The 19,473-nt window shown below is 37.9% G+C and overlaps 1 protein-coding gene across 1 annotated transcript in view; it reads left to right on the plus strand.

Moving 5' to 3' along the window:
* Positions 1-19,473, plus strand: part of CCDC152 (coiled-coil domain containing 152) — a 50,316-nt gene that overhangs the window by 28,062 nt on the left and 2,781 nt on the right. Inside the window, exons 7-8 of the mRNA XM_003274393.3 lie at positions 16,723-16,850; positions 19,268-19,351. Of these exons, the coding sequence (XP_003274441.1) occupies positions 16,723-16,850; positions 19,268-19,351 (212 nt within the window). The remainder of the gene's footprint in view (positions 1-16,722; positions 16,851-19,267; positions 19,352-19,473) is intronic.

Genomic DNA, 19,473 nt, shown 5'->3' on the forward strand with positions numbered 1-19,473 from the left:
ACAGGCGCCCGCCACCACGCCCGGCTAATTTTTTGTATTTTTAGTAGAGACAGGGTTTCACCGTGGTCTCGATCTCCTGACCTCGTGATCCGCCCGCCTCGGCCTCCCAAAGTGCTGGGATTACAAGCGTGAGCCACCGCGCCCGGCCTATTTTTGTTTTTGATGCATTTGCTTTTGAGGTCTTAGTCATAAATTCTTTGCCTAGGCCAATCTCCAGAAGAGTTTTTCCTATGTTTTCTTTTAGGATTTTTATAGTTTAAGGTCTTACACTTAAGTCTTTAATCAATCTTGAGTTAATATTTGTGTATGGCAAGGGATGGAGGTCCAGGTTAATTCTTTTTCATATGGATAACCAGTTTTCCCAGCACTGTTTGTTATAATAAATAGGGAATCTTTTCCTCATTTTTTTTTATTACTGTACTTTAAGTTTTAGGGTACATGTGCACAATGTGCAGGTTTGTTACATATGTATCCATGTGCCATGTTGATGTGCTGCACCAATTAACTCGTCATTTAGCCTTAGGTGTATGTCCTAATGCTATCCCTCCCCACTCCCCCCACCCCACAACAGTCCCCAGAGTGTGATGTTCCCCTTCCTGTGTCCATGTGTTCTCATTGTTCAATTCCCACCAATGTGTGAGAACATGTGGTGTTTGGTTTTTTGTCCTTGCGATAGTTTACTGAGAATGATGATTTCCAGTTTCACCCATGTCCCTACAAAGGACATGAACTCATCATTTTTTATGGCTGCATAGTATTCCATGGTGTATATGTGCCACATTTTCTTAATCCAGTCTATCATTGTTGGACATTTGGGTTGGTTCCAAGTCTTTGCTATTGTGAATAGTGTCACAATAACATACGTGTGCATGTGTCTTTAGAGCAGCATGATTTATAATCCTTTGGGTATATACCCAATAATGGGATGGCTGGGTCAAATGGTATTTCTAGTTCTAGATCCCTGAGGAATCGCCACACTGACTTCCACAATGGTTGAACTAGTTTACAGTACCACCAACAGTGTAAAAGTGTTCCTGTTTCTCCACATCCTCTCCAGCACCTGTTATTTCCTGACTTTTTAATGATGGCCATTCTAACTGGTGTGAGATGGTATCTCATTGTGGTTTTGATTTGCATTTCTCTGATGGCCAGTGATGATGAGCATTTTTTCATGTGTTTTTTGGCTGAAAAAATGTCTTCTTTTGAGAAGTGTCTGTTCATCTCCTTCGCCCACTTCTTGATGGGGTTGTTTGTTATTTTTTGTAAATTTCTTTGAATTCATTGTAGATTCTGTATATTAGCCCTTTGTCAGATGAGTAGGTTGCGAAAATTTTCTCCCGTTTTGTAGGTTGCCTGTTCACTCTGATGGTAGTTTCTGTTGCTGGGCAGAAGCTCTTCAGTTCAATTAGATCTCATTTGTCAATTTTGGCTTTTGTTGCAATTGCTTTTGGTGTTGTAGACGTGAAGTCCTTGTCCATGCCTATTTCCTGAATGGTAATGCCTAGATTTTCTTCTAGGGTTTTTATGGTTTTAGGTCTAACATGTAAGTCTTTAATCCATCTTGAATTAATTTCTGTGTAAGGTGTAAGGAAGGGATTCAGTTTCAGCTTTTTACATACGGCTAGCCAGTTTTCCCAGCACCATTTATTAAATAGGGAATCCTTTCCCCATTTCTTGTTTTTGTCAGGTTTGGCAAAGATCAGATAGTTGTAGATATGTGGCGTTGTTTCTGAGGGCTATCTTCTGTTCCATTGATCTATATCTCTATTTTGGTACCAGTACCATGCTGTTTTGGTTACTGTAGCCTTGTAGTATAGTTTGAAGTCAGGTAGCGTGATGCCTCCTGCTTTGTTCTTTTGGGTTAGGATCGACTTGGCGATGCGGGCTCTTTTTTGGTTCCATATGAACTTTAATGTAGTTTTTTCCAATTCTGTGAAGAAAGTCATTGGTAGCTTGATGGGGATGGCATTGAATCTATAAATTACCTTGGGCAGTATGGCCATTTTCACAATATTGATTCTTCCTATCCATGAGCATGGAATGTTCTTCCATTTGTTTGTATCCTCTTTTATTTCATTGAGCAGTGGTTTCTAGTTCTCCTTGAAGAGGTCCTTCATATCCATTGTAAGTTGGATTCCTAGGTATTTTATTCTCTTTGAAGCAATTGTGAATGGTAGTTCACCCATGATTTGGCTCTCTGTTTGTCTGTTATTGGTGTATAAGAATGCTTGTGATTTTTGTACATTGATTTTGTATCCTGAGACTTCGCTGAAGTTGCTTATCAGCTTAAGGAGATTTTGGGCTGAGACAATGGGGTTTTCTAGATATACAATCATGTCATCTGCAAACAGGGACAATTTGACTTCCTCTTTTCCTAATTAAATACCCTTTATTTCCTTCTCCTGCCTAATTGCCCTGGCCAGAACTTCCAACACTATGTTGAATAGGAGTGGTGAGAGAGGGCATCCCTGTCTTGTGCCAGTTTTCAAAGGGAATGCTTCCAGTTTTTGCCCATTCAGTATGATATTGGCTGTGGTTTTGTCATAAATAGCTCTTATTATTTTGAGATATGTCCCATCAATACCTAATTTATTGAGAGTTTTTAACATAAAGGGTTGTTGAATTTTGTCATAGGCCTTTTCTGCATCTATTGAGATAATCATGTGGTTTTTGTCTTTGGTTCTGTTTATATGCTGGATTACATTTATTGATTTGCATGTGTTGAACCAGCCTTGCATCCCAGGGATGAAGCCCACTTGATCATGGTGGATAAGCTTTTTGATGTGCTGCTGGATTTGGTTTGCCAGTATTTTATTGAGGATTTTTGCATCAATGTTCATCAAGGATATAGGTCTAAAATTCTCTTTTTTGCTTGTGTCTCTGCCTGGCTTTGGTATCAGGATGATGCTGGCCTCATAAAATGAGTTAGGGAGGATTCCCTCTTTTTCTATTGATTGGAATAATTTCAGAAGGAATGGTACCAGCTCCTCCTTGTACCTCTGGTAGAATTCGGCTGTGAATCCATCTGGTCCTGGACTCTTTTTGGTTGGTAAACTATTGATTATTGCCACAATTTCAGAGCCTGTTATTGGTCTATTCAGAGATTCAACTTCTTCCTGGTTTAGTCTTGGGAGGGTGTATGTGTCAAGGAATTTATCCATTTCTTCTAGATTTTCTAGTTTATTTGCGTAGAAGTGTTTATAGTATTCTCTGATGGTAGTTTGTATTTCTGTGGGATCGGTGGTGATATCTCTTTTATCATTTTTTATTGCATCTATTTGATTCTTCTCTCTTTTCTTCTTTATTAGTCTTGGTAGCGGTCTATCAATTTTGTTGATCATTTCAAAAAACAAGCTCCTGGATTCATTAATTTTTTGAAGGGTTTTTTGTGTCTCTATTTCCTTCAGTTCTGCTCTGATTTTAGTTATTTCTTGCCTTCTGCTAGCTTTTGAATGTGTTTGCTCTTGCTTTTCTAGTTCTTTTAATTGTGATGTTAGGGTGTCAATTTTAGATCTTTCCTGCTTTCTCTTGTGGGCATTTAGTGCTATAAATTTCCCTCTACACACTGCTTTGAATGTGTCCCAGAGTTTCTGGTATGTTGTGTCTTTGCTCTCGTTGGTTTCAAAGAACATCTTTATTTCTGCCTTCATTTTGTTATGTACCCAGTAGTCACTCGGGAGCAGGTTGTTCAGTTTCCATGTAGTTGAGCCGTTTTGAGTGAGTTTGTTAATCCTGAGTTCTAGTTTGATTGCACTGTGGTCTGACAGACGGTTTGTTATAACTTCTGTTCTTTTACATTTGCTGAGGAGAGCTTTACTTCCAACTTTGTGGTCAATTTTGGAATAGGTGTGGTGTGGTGCTGAAAAAAATGTATAATCTGGGCCGGGTGCGGTGGCTCACGCTTGTAATCCCAGCACTTTGGGAGGCCGAGGCGGGCGGATCACAAGGTCAGGAGATCAAGACCACGGTGAAACCCCGTCTCTACTAAAAAATACAAAAAATTAGCCAGGCGTGGTGGCGGGTGCCTGTAATCCCAGCTAGTCGGAGAGGCTGAGGCAGGAGAATGGCATGAACCCGGGAGGCGGAGCTTGCAGTGAGCCGAGATTGCGCCACTGCACTCCAGCCTGGGCGACAAAGCGAGACTCCGTCTCAAAAAAAAAAAAAAAAAAAAAGTATAATCTGTTGATTTGGGGTGGAGAGTTCTGTAGATGTCTATTTGGTCCACTTGGTGCAGAACTGAGTTCTATTCCTGGGTATCCTTGTTAACTTTCTGCCGCATTGATCTGTCTAATGTTGACAGTAGGGTGTTAAAGTCTCCCATTATTATTGTGTGGGAGTCTAAGTCTCTTTGTAGGTCACTAAGGACTTGCTTTATGAATCTGGGTGCTCCTGTATTGGGTGCATATATATTTAGGATAGTTAGCTCTTCTTGTTGAATTGATCCCTTTACCATTATGTAATGGCCTTGTCTCTTTTGATCTTTGTTGGTTTAAAGTCTGTTTTATCAGAGACTAGGATTGCAACCCCTGCTTTTTTTTGTTTTCCATTTGCTTGGTAGATCTTCCTCCATCCCTTTATTTTGAGTCTATGTGTGTCTCTGCACGTGAGATGGGTTTCCTGAATACAGCATACTGATGGGTCTTGACTGTTTATCCAATTTGCCAGTCTGTGTCTTTTAATTGGATCATTTAGTCCATTTACATTTAAAGGTAATATTGTTATGTGTGAATTTGATCCTGTCATTATGATGTTAGCTGGTTATTTTGCTCATTAGTTGATGCTGTTTCTTCCTAGCCTCAATGGTCTTTATAATTTGGCATGATTTTGCAGTGGCTGGTACTGGTTGTTCCTTTCCATGTTTAGTGCTTCCTTCAGGAGCTCTTTTAGGGCAGGCCTGGTGGTGACAAAATCTCTCAGCATTTGCTTGTCTGTAAAGCATTTTATTTCTCCTTCACTTATGAAGCCTAGTTTGGCTGGATATGAAGTTCTGGGTTGAAAATTCTTTTCTTTAAGAATGTTGAATATTGGCCCCCACTGTCTTCTGGCTTGTAGAGTTTCTGCCAAGAGATCTGCTGTTAGTCTGATGGGCTTCCCTTTGTGGGTAACCCGACCTTTCTCTCTGGCTGCTCTTAACATTTTTTCCTTCATTTCAACTTTGGTGAATCTGACAATTATGTGTCATGGAGTTGCTCTTCTCGAGGAGTATCTTTGTGGCATTCTCTGTATTTCCTAAATCTGAATGTTAGCCTGCCTTGCTAGATTGGGGAAGTTCTCCTGGATAATATCCTGCAGAGTGTTTTCCAACTTTGTTCCATTCTCCCTGTCACTTTCAGGTACACCAATCAGACATAGATTTGGTCTTTTCACACAGTCCTATATTTCTTGGAGGCTTTGTTCATTTCTTTTTATTCTTGTTTCTCTAGACTTCCCTTCTCACTTCGTATCATTCATTTCATCTTCCATCACTGATACCCTTTCTTCCAGTTGATCACATGGGCTCCTGGGGCTTCTGCATTCTTCACGTAGTTCTTGAGCCTTGGCTTTCAGCTCCATCAGCTCCTTTAAGCACTTCTCTGTATTGGTTATTCTAGTTATCCATTCATCTAATTCTTTTTCAAAGTTTTTAACTTTTTTGCCTTTGGCTTGAATTTCCTCCTGTAGGTCAGAGTAGTTTGATCTTCTGAAGCCTTCTCTCAACTCGTCAAAGTCATTCTCCATCCAGCTTTGTTCCGTTGCTGGTGAAGAACTGCGTTCCTTTGGAGGAGGAGAGGCATTCTGCTTTTTAGAGTTTCCAGTTTTTCTGCTCTGTTTTTTCCCCATCTTTGTGGTTTTATCTACTTTTGGTCTTTGATGATGGTGATGTACAGATGGGTTTTGGGTGTGGATGTCCTTTCTGTTTGTTAGTTTTCCTTCTAACAGACAGGACCCTCAGCTGCACGTCTGTTGGAGTTTGCTAGAAGTCCACTACAGACCCTGTTTGCCTGGGTGTCAGAGGTGGTGGCTGTAGAACAGCACATTTTCGTGAACCATGAATGCTGCTGCCTGATCGTTCCTCTGGAAGTTTTGTCTCAGAGGAGTACCCGGCCGTGTGAGGTGTCAGTCTGCCCCTACTAGGGGGTGCCTCCCAGTTAGGCTGCTTGGGGGTCAGGGACCCACTTGAGGAGGCAGTCTGCCCGTTCTCAGATCTCCAGCTGCATGCTGGGAGATCTACTACTCTCTTCAAAGCTGTCAGACAGGGACATTTAAGTCTGCAGAGGTTACTGCTGTCTTTTTGTTTGTCTGTGCCCTGCCCCCAGAGGTGGAGCCTACAGAGGCAGGCAGGCTTCCTTGAGCTGTGGTGGGCTTCCCCCAGTTTGAGTTTCAGGGCTGCTTTGTTTACCTAATCAAGCCTGGCCAATGGCGGGTGCCCCTCTCCCAGCCTTGCTGCTGCCTTGCAGTTTAATCTCAGACTGCTGTGCTAGCAATCAGTGAGACTCCGTGGGCATAGGACCCTCTGAGCCAGATGCAGGATATAATCTCCTGGTGTGCCATTTTTTAAGCCCATCGGAAAAGCGCAGTATTAGGGTGGGAGTGACCCGATTTTCCAGGTTCCGTCTGTCACCCCTTTCTTTGACTAGGAAAGGGAACTCCCTGACCCCTTGCACTTCCCGAGTGAGGCAATGCCTCGCCCTGCTTCAGTTCGTGCACGGTGCGCAGCACCCACTGTCTTGCGCCCACTGTCTGGCACTCCCTAGTGAGATGAACCCGGTACCTCAGATGGAAATACAGAAATCAGCCGTCTTCTGCATCACTCAGGCTGGGAGCTGTAGACCAGAGCTGTTCCTATTCGGCCGTCTTGGCTCCACCCCTCCCTCATTGTTTTTTTTTGTAGAATTTTTGAACATTAGTTTGTTACAGGTGTGTGGCTTTATTTCTGTGTTCTTTATTCTGTTTTACGGATCTATGTTTCCATTTTTGTACTAGTACCATGCTGTTTTGGCTATTATAGCCTTGTAGAATAGTTTGAAGTAGGGTAATGTGATGCCTCCAGCCTTGTTCTTTTTGCTTAGCATTACTTTGGCTATTCAGACTCCGTTTTGGTTCCATATAAATTTTAAAGCTGCTTTTTTTAATTCTGTGAAAACTTACATTGTTAATTTGATAGGAATTGAATATGTAGATTGCTTTGGGTAGTATAGTCATTTTGATGATATTGATTATTCCTATCAATGGGCATGGAATGCTTTTTCATTTGTTTGTGTCATCTATGATTTATATTATCAAACTCTTTTTTTCTCCTTGTAGAAGTTTTTCATCTTCTTTGTTAAATGTATTTCCAGGTAATTTTGTGTGCATATGGTAATTGTTAATGGGATTGAGTTCTTGATTTGGTTCTCAGCTTGAGTGTTGTTGGTTTATAAGAATGCCACTGATTTTAATGCATTCATTTTGTATCCTGAAAGTTTACTGAAGTCATTTGTCAGGTCTAGGAGGAATCTTTAGGGTTTTCTAGGTGTAGAATCTTTTAGATGAATCTTTAGGATTTTCTAGATGTAGAATCATATTATCAGCAAACAGATATAATTGCACTTCACCTTTTCCAATTTGGATTGCTACTATTTATTTCTTTTTCCTGATTGCTCTAGCTACAGACTTTCAGTACTATGTTGAATAGGTGTGGTGACAATGGATATCCTTGTTTTGTTCCAGTTCTCAGGGGACATGCTTTCAACTTTTCCCCATTCAGTATGATGTTGGCTGTGGGTTTGTCATGTATGGCTCTTGTTATTTTGAGGTATGTTCCTTCAATGCCTATGTTTTAGGGTTTTTATTATAAAGGGTGTTGGATTTTACCAAATGCTTTTTCTGCATATACTGAAATGACAATATAGTTTTTGTTTTTAATTCTGTTTGTGTAGCGAATCACATTTATTGACTTGCATATATTGAACCATCCTTGAACCCCTGAAATAAGGCCATTTGATCCTGATGAATTATCTTTTTGATGTGTTACTGGATTCTGTTTTGTTGGGGATTTTTGAATCTATGTTTATCAGGCATATTGGCCTGTTGTTTTATTTTTTATTGGGTACTTGCCAGATTTTGATATCAGCATGATACTGGTTTCATAGCATGAGTTAGAGAGGCCTACCTCCTCCTCAATTTTTTGGAATAGTTTCAGTAATGTTGGTACCAACTCTTCTTTGTACATCTGGTAGAATTTGGCTGGCCTGTAAATACTCTGGTCCTGGGATTTTGTTGTTGTTGTCTTTGGTATATTTTTTATTATTTATTCAAATTGATAATACATTAATGGCCTGTTCAGAATTTCAATTTCTTCCTGGTTCAATCTCTGGAGGTTGTATGTTTCCAGGAATTTTTCCATTTGCTCTAGATTTTCTAGTTTGTGCAGGTAGAAATGTTCATAGCAGTCACTGAAGATCTTTTGTATTTCTGTGGTATTAGTTGTAATGTCAACTTTATCATTCCTGATTGTGCTTATCTGAAAACTTCTATTTCTGTTTTTCTTGGTTAATCTAGCAAGTGATCTATCACTTTTGTTTGTCCTTTCAAAAAACCCAGTTTTTGTCTCATTGATCCTTTGTATGGTTTTTTGGAGTTTTGTTTTCATCTCATTTTCATTTAGTTCTTCTCTGATCTTTGTTATTTCTTTTCTTCTGCTACCTTTGAATTTGGTTTGTTCTTGTTTTTCTGGCTCATTTAGGTGCAACATTAGGTTGTTAATGTTACATCTGTCTTCCTCAGTTAGGCATTTAGTGCTATAAACTTTTCTCCTAATACTACTTTTTCTGTAACCTAGAGGTTTTGGTATGTTATGACTGCATTTTCTTTTGTTTCAAAATAAGTTTTTATTTCATTTTTTTGTTGTTGTTTTTTACCCAAAAGTCAACCAGGAGCAAGTTGTTCAGTTTCCATCTATTTGTGTGGTTTTGCAAGTTCCTTTTGGTATGGATTTCTAATTTTGTTCCATTATGGTCCACATATACATTTGATATAATTTTATTTAAAAAATCATTGAGACTTGTTTTATGATCAAGCATATGGTCAATTTTAGACAATGTTCTATGCACAGATGAGAAAAAATGTATATTCTGCAGTTGTTGAGTGGAATGTTCTGTAGATGTCTATTAGGTTCATTTGGTCAAAAGTCCAATTAAAGTCCAGAGTTTCTTTATTATTTTTCAGCCTCCATGATCCAGTAGACTGGTCTCCAAGCTTTTAAATTATTCCTTCTGCTTGGTCTAGTCTGTTGCTAAAACCCTCAACTGTATTTTAAAATTCCTTTAGTGAATTTTTTAATTCCAGAAGTTTTTGTTTTGTTTTGCTTTTTAAAATGTAGCTACCTCCTCTTTTATATCCTGAATCATTTTCCTGGTTTCTCTGTGTTGGTTTTCAACTTTTTGGATCTCTTTGAGTTTCCTTGTGATCCATATTTTTAAATTCTTTATCTGTCAATGGGGCATTGACAACCCCACTACTATTGTATAGCTGTCTATCTATTTTCTTAGGTTTAGTAATATTTGTTTTATAAATCGGGGTGTTACAGTGTTGTGCACAGTTAAATCTGCTTGTTAAATCTTGTTGAATTGAAGCCTTTATCATTATATAATAGTATTTAGGTAATTATATCTTGCTGAATTGAAGCCTTTATCATTATATAATACCCTTCTTTGTCTTTTTTACTGTTGTTGGTTTAAAGTCTGTTTTAATTGATACAAGAATATCAACCCCTGTTCTTTTTCATTTTCTATTTGCATGGTAGATCTTTCATCACCCCTTTACTTTGAACCTATGGTGTCATTACACATAGGATGGATCTCTTGAAGTCAGTAGATGGTTTAGTCTTGTTTTATTAACCCCATTTGCCAATCTGTGTATTTTAAGTGGAACATTTAGGCTGTTTATGATTAATATTTATATGTGAGGTTTTGTTCCCATTAGAGTGTTGTTAGTGAGCTTTATAGTCTCAATTGTTTAATTGTTTTATAGGATCTGTGAACTTTGTACTTATGCGTGCTTTTATGGTAGCAAGTATCGTCCTTTTGTTTCCATGTCTAAAACTCCTTTGAGCATTTCTTGTAGGTCTGGTCTGGTGATGATGAATTCCTTTAGCACTTACGTATTTGGAAAAGACTTTATTTCTCCTTCCTTGTTTGGTGGATATAAAATTCTTGGATGGCATTTTTTTTTTTCTTTAAGAAGGCTCAAAAGAGGACCTCAGTTTCTTCTGGCTTGTAAGGCTTCTGTAAGAAGTCTGCCATATAATCATTAGACTATTTAAGGTCAATGCCAAAAAAAAAAAAAAACCCTCAAAGGCAGCTAGAGAAAATAGCCAGATTACCTATAAATGAAATCCAATCAGGCTAACATAGTAGACTCCTTACAGAAGCCTCACAAGCCAGAAGAGACTGAGATCCTCTTTTTAGCCTTCTGAACTCAAACTCACGACCTCAGGTAAACTGCCTGCCTTGGCCTCCCAAAGTGCAACTTCTTGGAAAGCAACAAAAAGCACAAACAATAAAGGCAAAAGTTATAAATTGGACTTCATCAAAGTTATTAATTTATGTTCTTTAATACTGTTAAGAAAATGAAAAGACAATCCATAGACTTGCAAATGGATATTTGATAAAGGATTTATATCCAAAAATATATAAAGAACACTAAGAATTCAATAAGAAGAAGTCAAACAACTCAACAAGCAAATGGCAAAAATATTTGGACAGTTACTATCCCAGAGACATACAGATGAAGGGCCAGGCATGGTGGCTCACACCTGTAATCCCAGCACTTTGGGAGGCCAAGGAGGGTGGATTACCTGAGGTTGGGAGTTCGAGTTCAGAGACATACAGATGAAAAATAAGCCATGAAAAGATACTCAACATAATTAGTAGGTAGGGAAGTGCAAATTAAAACCTCACACATTTTAGAACAGGTAAAATCTTAAAAATTATCAATGCCATGTTGATAATGCCAAATGGAGCAACTGGAACTCTGAAACATTATTACTGGGACTATAAAATGGTACAGTCCCTTTAAAAATACTTTGGCAGTTTTTTTAAAATGCAATGAGTTAATTTGGGTCCTCTGCAAAACAGATGCCAAGACAGGATTAGACATTTGAGAAGTTTATTGGGGAAAACATTTGTGAGGGTAAATGGGAAGGGAACCAGGAGAGACTAGGTAAGCTGTCAGTCTGTAATACAGGTTTAACCTCTATGAAGAAGAGAAGAAAAGAATGAATCTTGGATAGGGAAAGTGTTAGATTGTAACATATTTCTAAGAAAGTTTCAACAAAGTTGAGCCAAATTTGCCCATTAAATGAGTTCTGCAACTTTCAGGAATAAGCTTGCCTTCGTAGCCCTATCAAACTCCATCATTGACTAGGAGTAGCTCTTGAGAAGTATGACCTCGGCATAAACATGGTCATGAAAACAGGGAGTCAATTATGCTCTCTGAAATTGGAGATCTGAAAGGTGCATTTTCATGGCTACAACACTCCACCTATTGTACTACACAGAGTCACTTCTCTACATGAGTTCATGTAGCAACTCTTCTGTGGTTCTTGTTGGCCTCTCTTCCTAAAGGGATACCTAGAAGTATTATTTAAGTGTTCTTCCTAGTGACCTGACCATATATTTAGCCAATGGGTTGCAGATCCCAAAATTGGTTCAGGTCTGGAGACTGAGAAAAGGATGATAATTTTTTAATTGAGGCATGTACCCTAAGCCTTGTGTTCTTCCATTTTTGATTTTTTAAAATTGTAGTACCTGTTAAGCAGAATTGGCTATCCATCTATTAACTATCTCTACAACTATCTGCACATCAAGTCTTTTTGGCTGCTCTCCAGCCTTCCTGGTAATTTGGTAATTGTGGCCTCCTTCCTTTTGGCAGTTAAGCACTATCATCTGGCTTTTATTACTTTGTGGTGGAGAGGCATGCCATCTCCATGGATATTAATGAACCTAGCTCTATGGCAACCTATTTTACTGTCAACCCTCACTTCCAAAGGAGACTGACCACTGAATTTTTTGTGATACTTTTTTACCCCTCACCAGCACATTTCTGGTGGCCTTGGCTAATAATGTGTCTTCTGGGCCCTCCTGAAGTGCATAATCTTTTTGTAGGTTGTTTTACCTCATGTAATATATTCCTACTAGCATGCCAATTTTCTACAGCCTCCTTATTTCTTTCTTTACTATCTGTCACGCAGCTCACATATTTTCACTTCACTCAGCTTTGGTCATTGCTTTCTTTAGAGGTTTAAGGCCACACTAGCAGAGCATTTGCCCCATCTCCCAGAGCCCTTGCTAGGATATTATGTCTGTTGTCCCTGAAGAGTAATGCTGAGTCAATGAATTCTTGATTACCTAGTCTTACTTTCTATCTTCTTTGATCCAGCAGCCTCAAAATCTTTCTCAGGGGTACTCACATAGCTCTTCCCAATACAACCTAGATAATTCTTGCAGATACTTTTAGATATAATCACCTTTCTCCCTTATCTCCCAGCCAGGTTATGGTGCATCTTGACCCTAGTTACTGGCCTAGCAGCCAAAAGAGGAGATCGAGGCATCTTCTGAGAGGAGCCTCTGCATCCTTCACCACAGAGGAATTGCTAGCTTTTACTAGGAAAGAGTGGGCCACCTCTGCAGACTCCAAGGGCTTAGGGAAATCTTTAGAGCTAGCATTCTCAAAGGCATCCATCCACGTGTTTCCATTCTATTTTTCAGGATCTCAGGTCTTTCCAACTGGGGTCCAAATTTTATCATAGTAGACCTGCTTTGGCTAAGCTCACTCTCACATGTATTCTTTAATTCTGTAACTTTTTGCTAACAGCCCTCAATTTCTCATTATCCTTTAGTAGAATGTCAATTTAATTTAGCAGTAACCAGATAACTCTACTGCGTTTGTGGGCATTATTTCCATCCATATTTCAAATGTCTTAATGATAACTAATGCCTTGCAAGGCATTCCCCACCACCAGGACATTTTTCCAGATTACTTCCAGTGAAATCTGTAGTAATTATAACACCATTGTATACTAGGAACTACCAGTACTCCACATACCACTAAGGATGGCTTCTTCATTTCCCAGAAAGTGGTAAGTGAGTCAGTCTTAGAACCCCATTATACCTGTTTCCTTGTGCTAGTTCAGATCCTTAAAGAAGGAAACACCAAGATAGGATTAGACATCTCCCAGAATTGGCCCACAGTAGTATTCCTTTCATACCCTGTCATTGACATGCAACCATAGAAGCATGGCCTTAGCTTAAATGCAGTAATGGATTTTAGAGTGCAGGAGCTGGGGCAAGTGATCAGTTAGGATTCCTGAGATCTGAGAGGCTCATTGTCATGGCCGCCACATAACACACCATCTGACCCAGCATTCGCACTCCTGGGTATTTACCCAAGAGGAATGAAAGCATATGTCTACACAAAGACCTGTTTGTGAATGTTTACAGCAAACTTATTCATCATGGCCCAAACCTGGAATCGAGCAAATCCGTTAACATAAATAAACAAATCACGGTACATCCATGTAATGGAAATTACTCAGCAATAAAAAGCAACAAACTACTGAGACATTCAACAATACAATCAATTCAGAAGCAATATGCTAAATCAAAGAAGTCTGACACAAAAGTCCACATACTATATAATTCTGTTTATACAAAATTCTTGAAAACAAAAATTATGGTGACAAAAATCAGATCAATGTTTGCCAGTATGTGAGCAAAAGGATAGATTATAAAGGGGCACAAGGGCTCCTTTTGAAGTGATAGAAAAATTTTACCTGATTGTGGTGATGGTTAGATTCTTGTATATGTTCCTCGAAACTCATCAAACTGTACACCTCAAAAGAGATTTTGCTATATATGAATTATGGTGCAGTAAATCTGACTTTAAAAATACAAAAAACCTAAGCAAGCTCAATTATAAACATTTTTGAAAGGAAATAAATATAAATTCATTTATGATCCAGATAATGGCATTATCAGATATATAATTTACAATGACTCTAATTAATATAATCAAAGAAATAAAGAACTTGGGGAATTTTTTTTTTTTTTTTTTTTTGGAGACACAGTCTCACTCTGTCACCCAGGCTGGAGTGCAGTGTTGCCATGTCGGCTCACTGCAACCTCCACCTCCCAGGTTCAAGCAGTTCTTCTGCATCAGCCTCCCGAGTAGCTGGGCCCACAGGCACGCCATCACCATCCCTGGCTAATTTTTGTATTTTTAATAGAGACAGGGTTTCACCATGTTGGTCAGGCTGGTCTCGAACTCCTGACCTCAGGTGATCCACCTGCCTTGGCCTCCCAAAGTGCTGGGATTACAGGTGTGAGCCACCAAGCTCAGCTGGACTTGGGGAATTTTTATGGAGAACTGAAAAGTATACTAGAGAAGTAGATGGAAATGTAAGTGCTAAAAACACAGTAGGTAAAAATAAAGTTTCACTGTATTGGTTTAATAGCCAATTAGATACACTGGAGATAGAATTAGTAAGCTGGAGAACAGGTTAGAAGAAAATATCAACTCTGAGACAGGGAGAAGCAAGAAAATGGCATATACAGAAAAGAGCATGTGAGATATAGGAACTGGTAGTAAAGTCTATGAAAGGCTGTTGTCTGTCATCTAGTGTTGGTCCTAAAGTTGCTGCAGTCAGAAAGGCCTGAAGGTAAAAAGAAAAGTTGGATGTCAAGTGGAAATACTGAGAACAAACTGGAATTTGCATCTTTCTTGTACCTCCTTCAACCTTTATGACATGACGACCTGCAGGAAATGATGGTGCCTTACGCCACTGAGCTTCAAGGACACCTGGCCTGAGACTTCTAGCAGCTAAAAAAAGAAATCTGGTGGGAGCTTAAGAAGCTATGGAACCAAATGTTTTTCCTTATCACTGAGATGATCCATTGATAAGTGACAACTTGTATAAATTGCAGCATTCCTTGGGGCTCTACATTGACCTTCAAAAAAAAATAGCTGCTGATTTGGTGAGCCAGAAGGCCAGCAACACCATATGTGAACTGAAACACTGCCCAGCATCCTATACTAAACATCAGAGAAAATTAGTTCTTGCTATACTTCCATCTTCCAAATCTTGTGGAGATTTCTCTTACGGCTAACTCTACCTTAGAACATATAGACAAGGGAATCCTGGAAAACATAGTTCTAATTTAGCTAAGTTAACATAGTACAAAAACACCAAAGACAAAAGGGGGAATAAATGGAGTTAAAATGTTTTTAAGGTTTGTATCATGTCCATAAAGTGATAAAAATACTAATTTTATTAAATTCTAATAAGTCAAGTATGCATGCTATAAACTCTAAGGTAACCGCTAAAGGAAGAATAAAAGAATATTTATCAAGCTAATGATTATCAATCTAATAGAGGAGGAAAAAAGGGAAGTAAAAACAGTTATTCTGTCTAAATGAAGATAAGAAAAGAGAGAGAAATGAACATAAAATGTAAAAGCCAACAAATAATAAGCTAGTCTATTTAAACCCAAATATATTACTAAATGCATTAAGTTAAACTTGAATGAATTGCCAATTAAAAGACAAAAATTGCCAGACTCAATAAGTATTAAAATCTGCTACTATGCTGCTTTCAATATACCTAAAATACAAAGCTATAGAAAGATTTAAAATAAAAGATGGAAAAGGATATACCATGCAAATAGTAGCCAACATGAAGCTGGCATAGCTATACTAATATTGGACAAAGTATACTTTAAAGCAAGAAGCAGTTCTACAGCAAAATATGGATATTTTATGATGTGAAGTGTTCGATTTACCAGGGAAATAAAACAACAATTCTAAATGTATATGCACCAAATAAAATTCACAGAACTATTAGGTGACAGACAAATCCACAATCATAATGAGAGACTTTAACTCACCTTTTAGTGGTAAAAAAGTACATACAAATATGCAAAATTAGTAATGATATAGAAAATTTAAACAACAAAATAAACAACTGATACTAATTGACATAAATGATATACCCAATAAGTGCAGAATACGTATTATTTTCGAGTATGCATGGAACATTTAAGAAAGTTGACCATATCATAAATGAAAAAGCAAATTTCAACCCATTTCAAAGGTTTAAATCATACAGAGTAGGATCTACAAATTTATTATCTAAATATCTATATCAGAAAGCTAGGAAGCCCTTCATTTGTGAGGCTTGTAGGTTGTCTCCTCTCTCATTAAAAATCAAAGATTTTCTTGAGCCTCTCATCCTAGATGTCATGGTGTCATTAACAGGAATAAGAAAGTTGGGAGAAGAAGAAATTTGATAAAGCATAAAGACATGATGTGAACATGAGAATGGCCTGATCACATGGAATAGTATAGCAGGGGCTTCATGTAGCTCTAGAGTCATCCAGTAGTTTGAGCCCTTCATACCTAGAAACTCAGGCTTTGTGTCTCTCTTCAACCACTGTATCTCCCATTTATTTTCTAGGCCTTTGATGTTTAATAGTTTAAATTACCTTATTCATTCAAAAATATTTGGCAAGTGACCTCTGTGTCTCAAACATTATTCAGGGTCTTGTAAAAAACATAGAAAAGCTATTCTATACATACATCATTTCTAAAATATGTTTCATTAATAAAATTTACTTTTTTAGGAATGATTTAAAACACCTAAGAAATACAAACATAATATTTTTGAAATTTTTAATGAATGAATTTTATTTATTTCACTTGATTCAGTTGAATTAAATGAAGAAAAGCACAAAGAACTAATAGAGAAAAAGGAGATGGAAATTTCAGAGTTAAATGCAAAGCTAAGAAGTCAAGAAAAAGAAAAACAAAATGAAATAATCAAGCTACAACTAGAGGTAAGTGTTTAAGAGTCTGCTAAACTTGAGGACACATCCCTTAGTCTAAACTGTACTTTGATTGTTTTTCATCACAGTGAGATACATTTTAGGATTAGAAGCAATTCTGTGAGAGGGCTTCACACATGCTCATTCTCCATCAAATGACTGCAGTAATCACATACCATACAACTGTCATCTGCATTGTCTTTCAGCACTTGACCTGAAAGCGGACCCCTGAGTTGTTCAAAAGGTCCTGGTTTTTAGGGAGGATATTGCTTCCTCTGAGAACTTTTCTTCTCAGTATTTCCCACTTGACATCCAACTTTTCCTTTTTACTGCAGGCTTTTCTGACTACAGCAAGTTTAGGCCCAACACTAGGTGAGAGACAACAGCCTTTCATAGACTTTACTACCAGTTCCTATATCTCACATGCTCTTTTCTGTATATGTCATTTTCTTGTTTTTCCCAGTCTCAGGGTAGATATTTTCTTCTAACCTATTCTCCAGCTTACTAATTCTATCTTTAGTGTATCTAATTGGCTACTAAACCAATACAGTGAAACTTTCTTTTAGCTACTGTATTTTTAGCACTCACATTTCCCTGACAGAAAACTCAAGGATTATCTGCATTTTATGGTAAATTCTATGCAGGTTTCATAATTTCTACCATTCCAGCATGGGAAGAATGTTTCTAAGGCTTCACATTATTCTCATCCCAGCAGAAATTTGTCAAACCCCAGTAACCAACTAGAAATTTATTTTGCTTTATTTCTCATAAAAAAGACAAATTTCTTCCTAATAACTTTCTGCAAGAATAAATATCCTGGGGGTAAACAAACCAAATTCCTACAATTTTTTTTTTAAAGCGACTTCTAATAGGGCATCTCAAAGGCTGAGGCTCTAGCTCTTTGCTCAAAAGTCTTGAGTAGGCCGGATGCTGTGGCTCACACCTATAATCCCAGCACTTCGGCAGGCCAAGGTGAGCGAATCCTGAGGTCAGGAGTTCGAAACCAACCTGGCCAGTGTGGTGAAACCCGCCTGTACTAAAAAAAAAATACAAAAATTAACCGGGCGTGATGGCAGATGCCTGTTATTCCAGCTACTCAGGAGGCTGAGGCAGGAGAATCACTTGAACCCAGGAGGCAGACTTAGCAGTGACCCAAGATTGCTCCACTGCACTCCAGCCTGGGCAACAGAACGAAAAAAATAAAATAAATAAATAAACAGTCTTGAGTAGTTCATTTAACCAGATATCACAATCTCAAATGTACTTTGACAAAATATTTGTCCTTTAAATTTTTTCTAGACTCTTATCAACCTACCCTTCTATCATTCTTCTGTTGCTTCCCCCCACCCCAACTTTCATTTTACCTTGTAAGAATTCACAAGTTTTAATTAAAATCACATACTACTCATATTCCTGAAACTTTGGAATCCCCAGGGTACTTGGTGAGTTACCATGAGTAATCACTGGGCAGAAAGAGGACTGATGTTGACTTTAGATGCCCTTTGCTGCTGCTGCTGCTGCAGCTGCTGCCATCTGACCAAGTGTACCACAAACCACAGGAAAGGCTGAATGGCCAACTGAAATTAACAGGCCATGTTTCAAGACCTACTACCAACTTCTAATCCTCCTCTGTTTGGAAATTTGCATTTTGTTTGCCATTTGGGCCTTATCACTGGTCTATTATTTGACTGGTATACACAGCTCCTTGTTATTTGTTTTCATTGTACCTAACCACTTCTCTCCTCAAACCAGAGCATAACCTCAGAGTTTATTCTTAGTCCTCAGAGAGGCTATGTTAACTAAATCTAAAGAGAAGAGTTATATAATGGAATATTGTGCTAAAACGAAAAAAAAATGGCCTGTAAGAATGGCCTATGAGGACTTTTTTAACCTGATTCAGTTTAATTCAAACCAGCAAGGGTTCAAACTATATCGACAATATCGTATTCAAATTCTACTGTTCGGCCTCAAAGTTCCTGCAGAAAGCTATGTGAGGTTTTCTCCCATGACTGTTTATTACATTTTCTTTATAATACACTCATTTTAATATAAAAATATTTTACCTATATTTAAGTTAAACTAGATTCTAAACCCTGTCTACACTATAGAATCACGTGATGTTTTGAGAAAAAGATGATGCTAGCTGCACCAGAATCTCTAAAGTAGTGCCCAGGCATTTGGTACTTTAAAAAAAAAGAAAAAAAAACCTCTCCAGTTAATTTTACCATGCAATCAGGGTTAATCTTGTTTTTCTGTTCTTTGCTCTTTCTGAAAAATTATTTCTTAAAGAAAGATTTTTCTATTGTCTATATTGTAATTTACACCTGAATTACAGATTACATGTCAAAGATACCATGGATTATAATTATAGAAACAATTGTTTCTAATTGTCTAGAGTTGCAATAATTTTCTTTTTCAATTTGATTCAGTTTGATGCCAAACTAGCAAGAGTTCAGACTAAATCAAAATCATATCAGGATTCTACTGTTTTGCCACAAAGTATCTACAGACGGGTATGTGAGTTTTCCTCTCATTATTTGTTGCTTAAGAAAACTTTCTAAGTGTGTTTCTATAAAAATCATCTAATTCTTATTAACAATATAAGGTATTTTTTAAAATAGAAATTTATAGCAGA

Source organism: Nomascus leucogenys, chromosome 6 (assembly GCF_006542625.1).
Source record: "Nomascus leucogenys isolate Asia chromosome 6, Asia_NLE_v1, whole genome shotgun sequence".
NCBI classification, from domain to species: Eukaryota; Metazoa; Chordata; class Mammalia; order Primates; family Hylobatidae; genus Nomascus; species Nomascus leucogenys.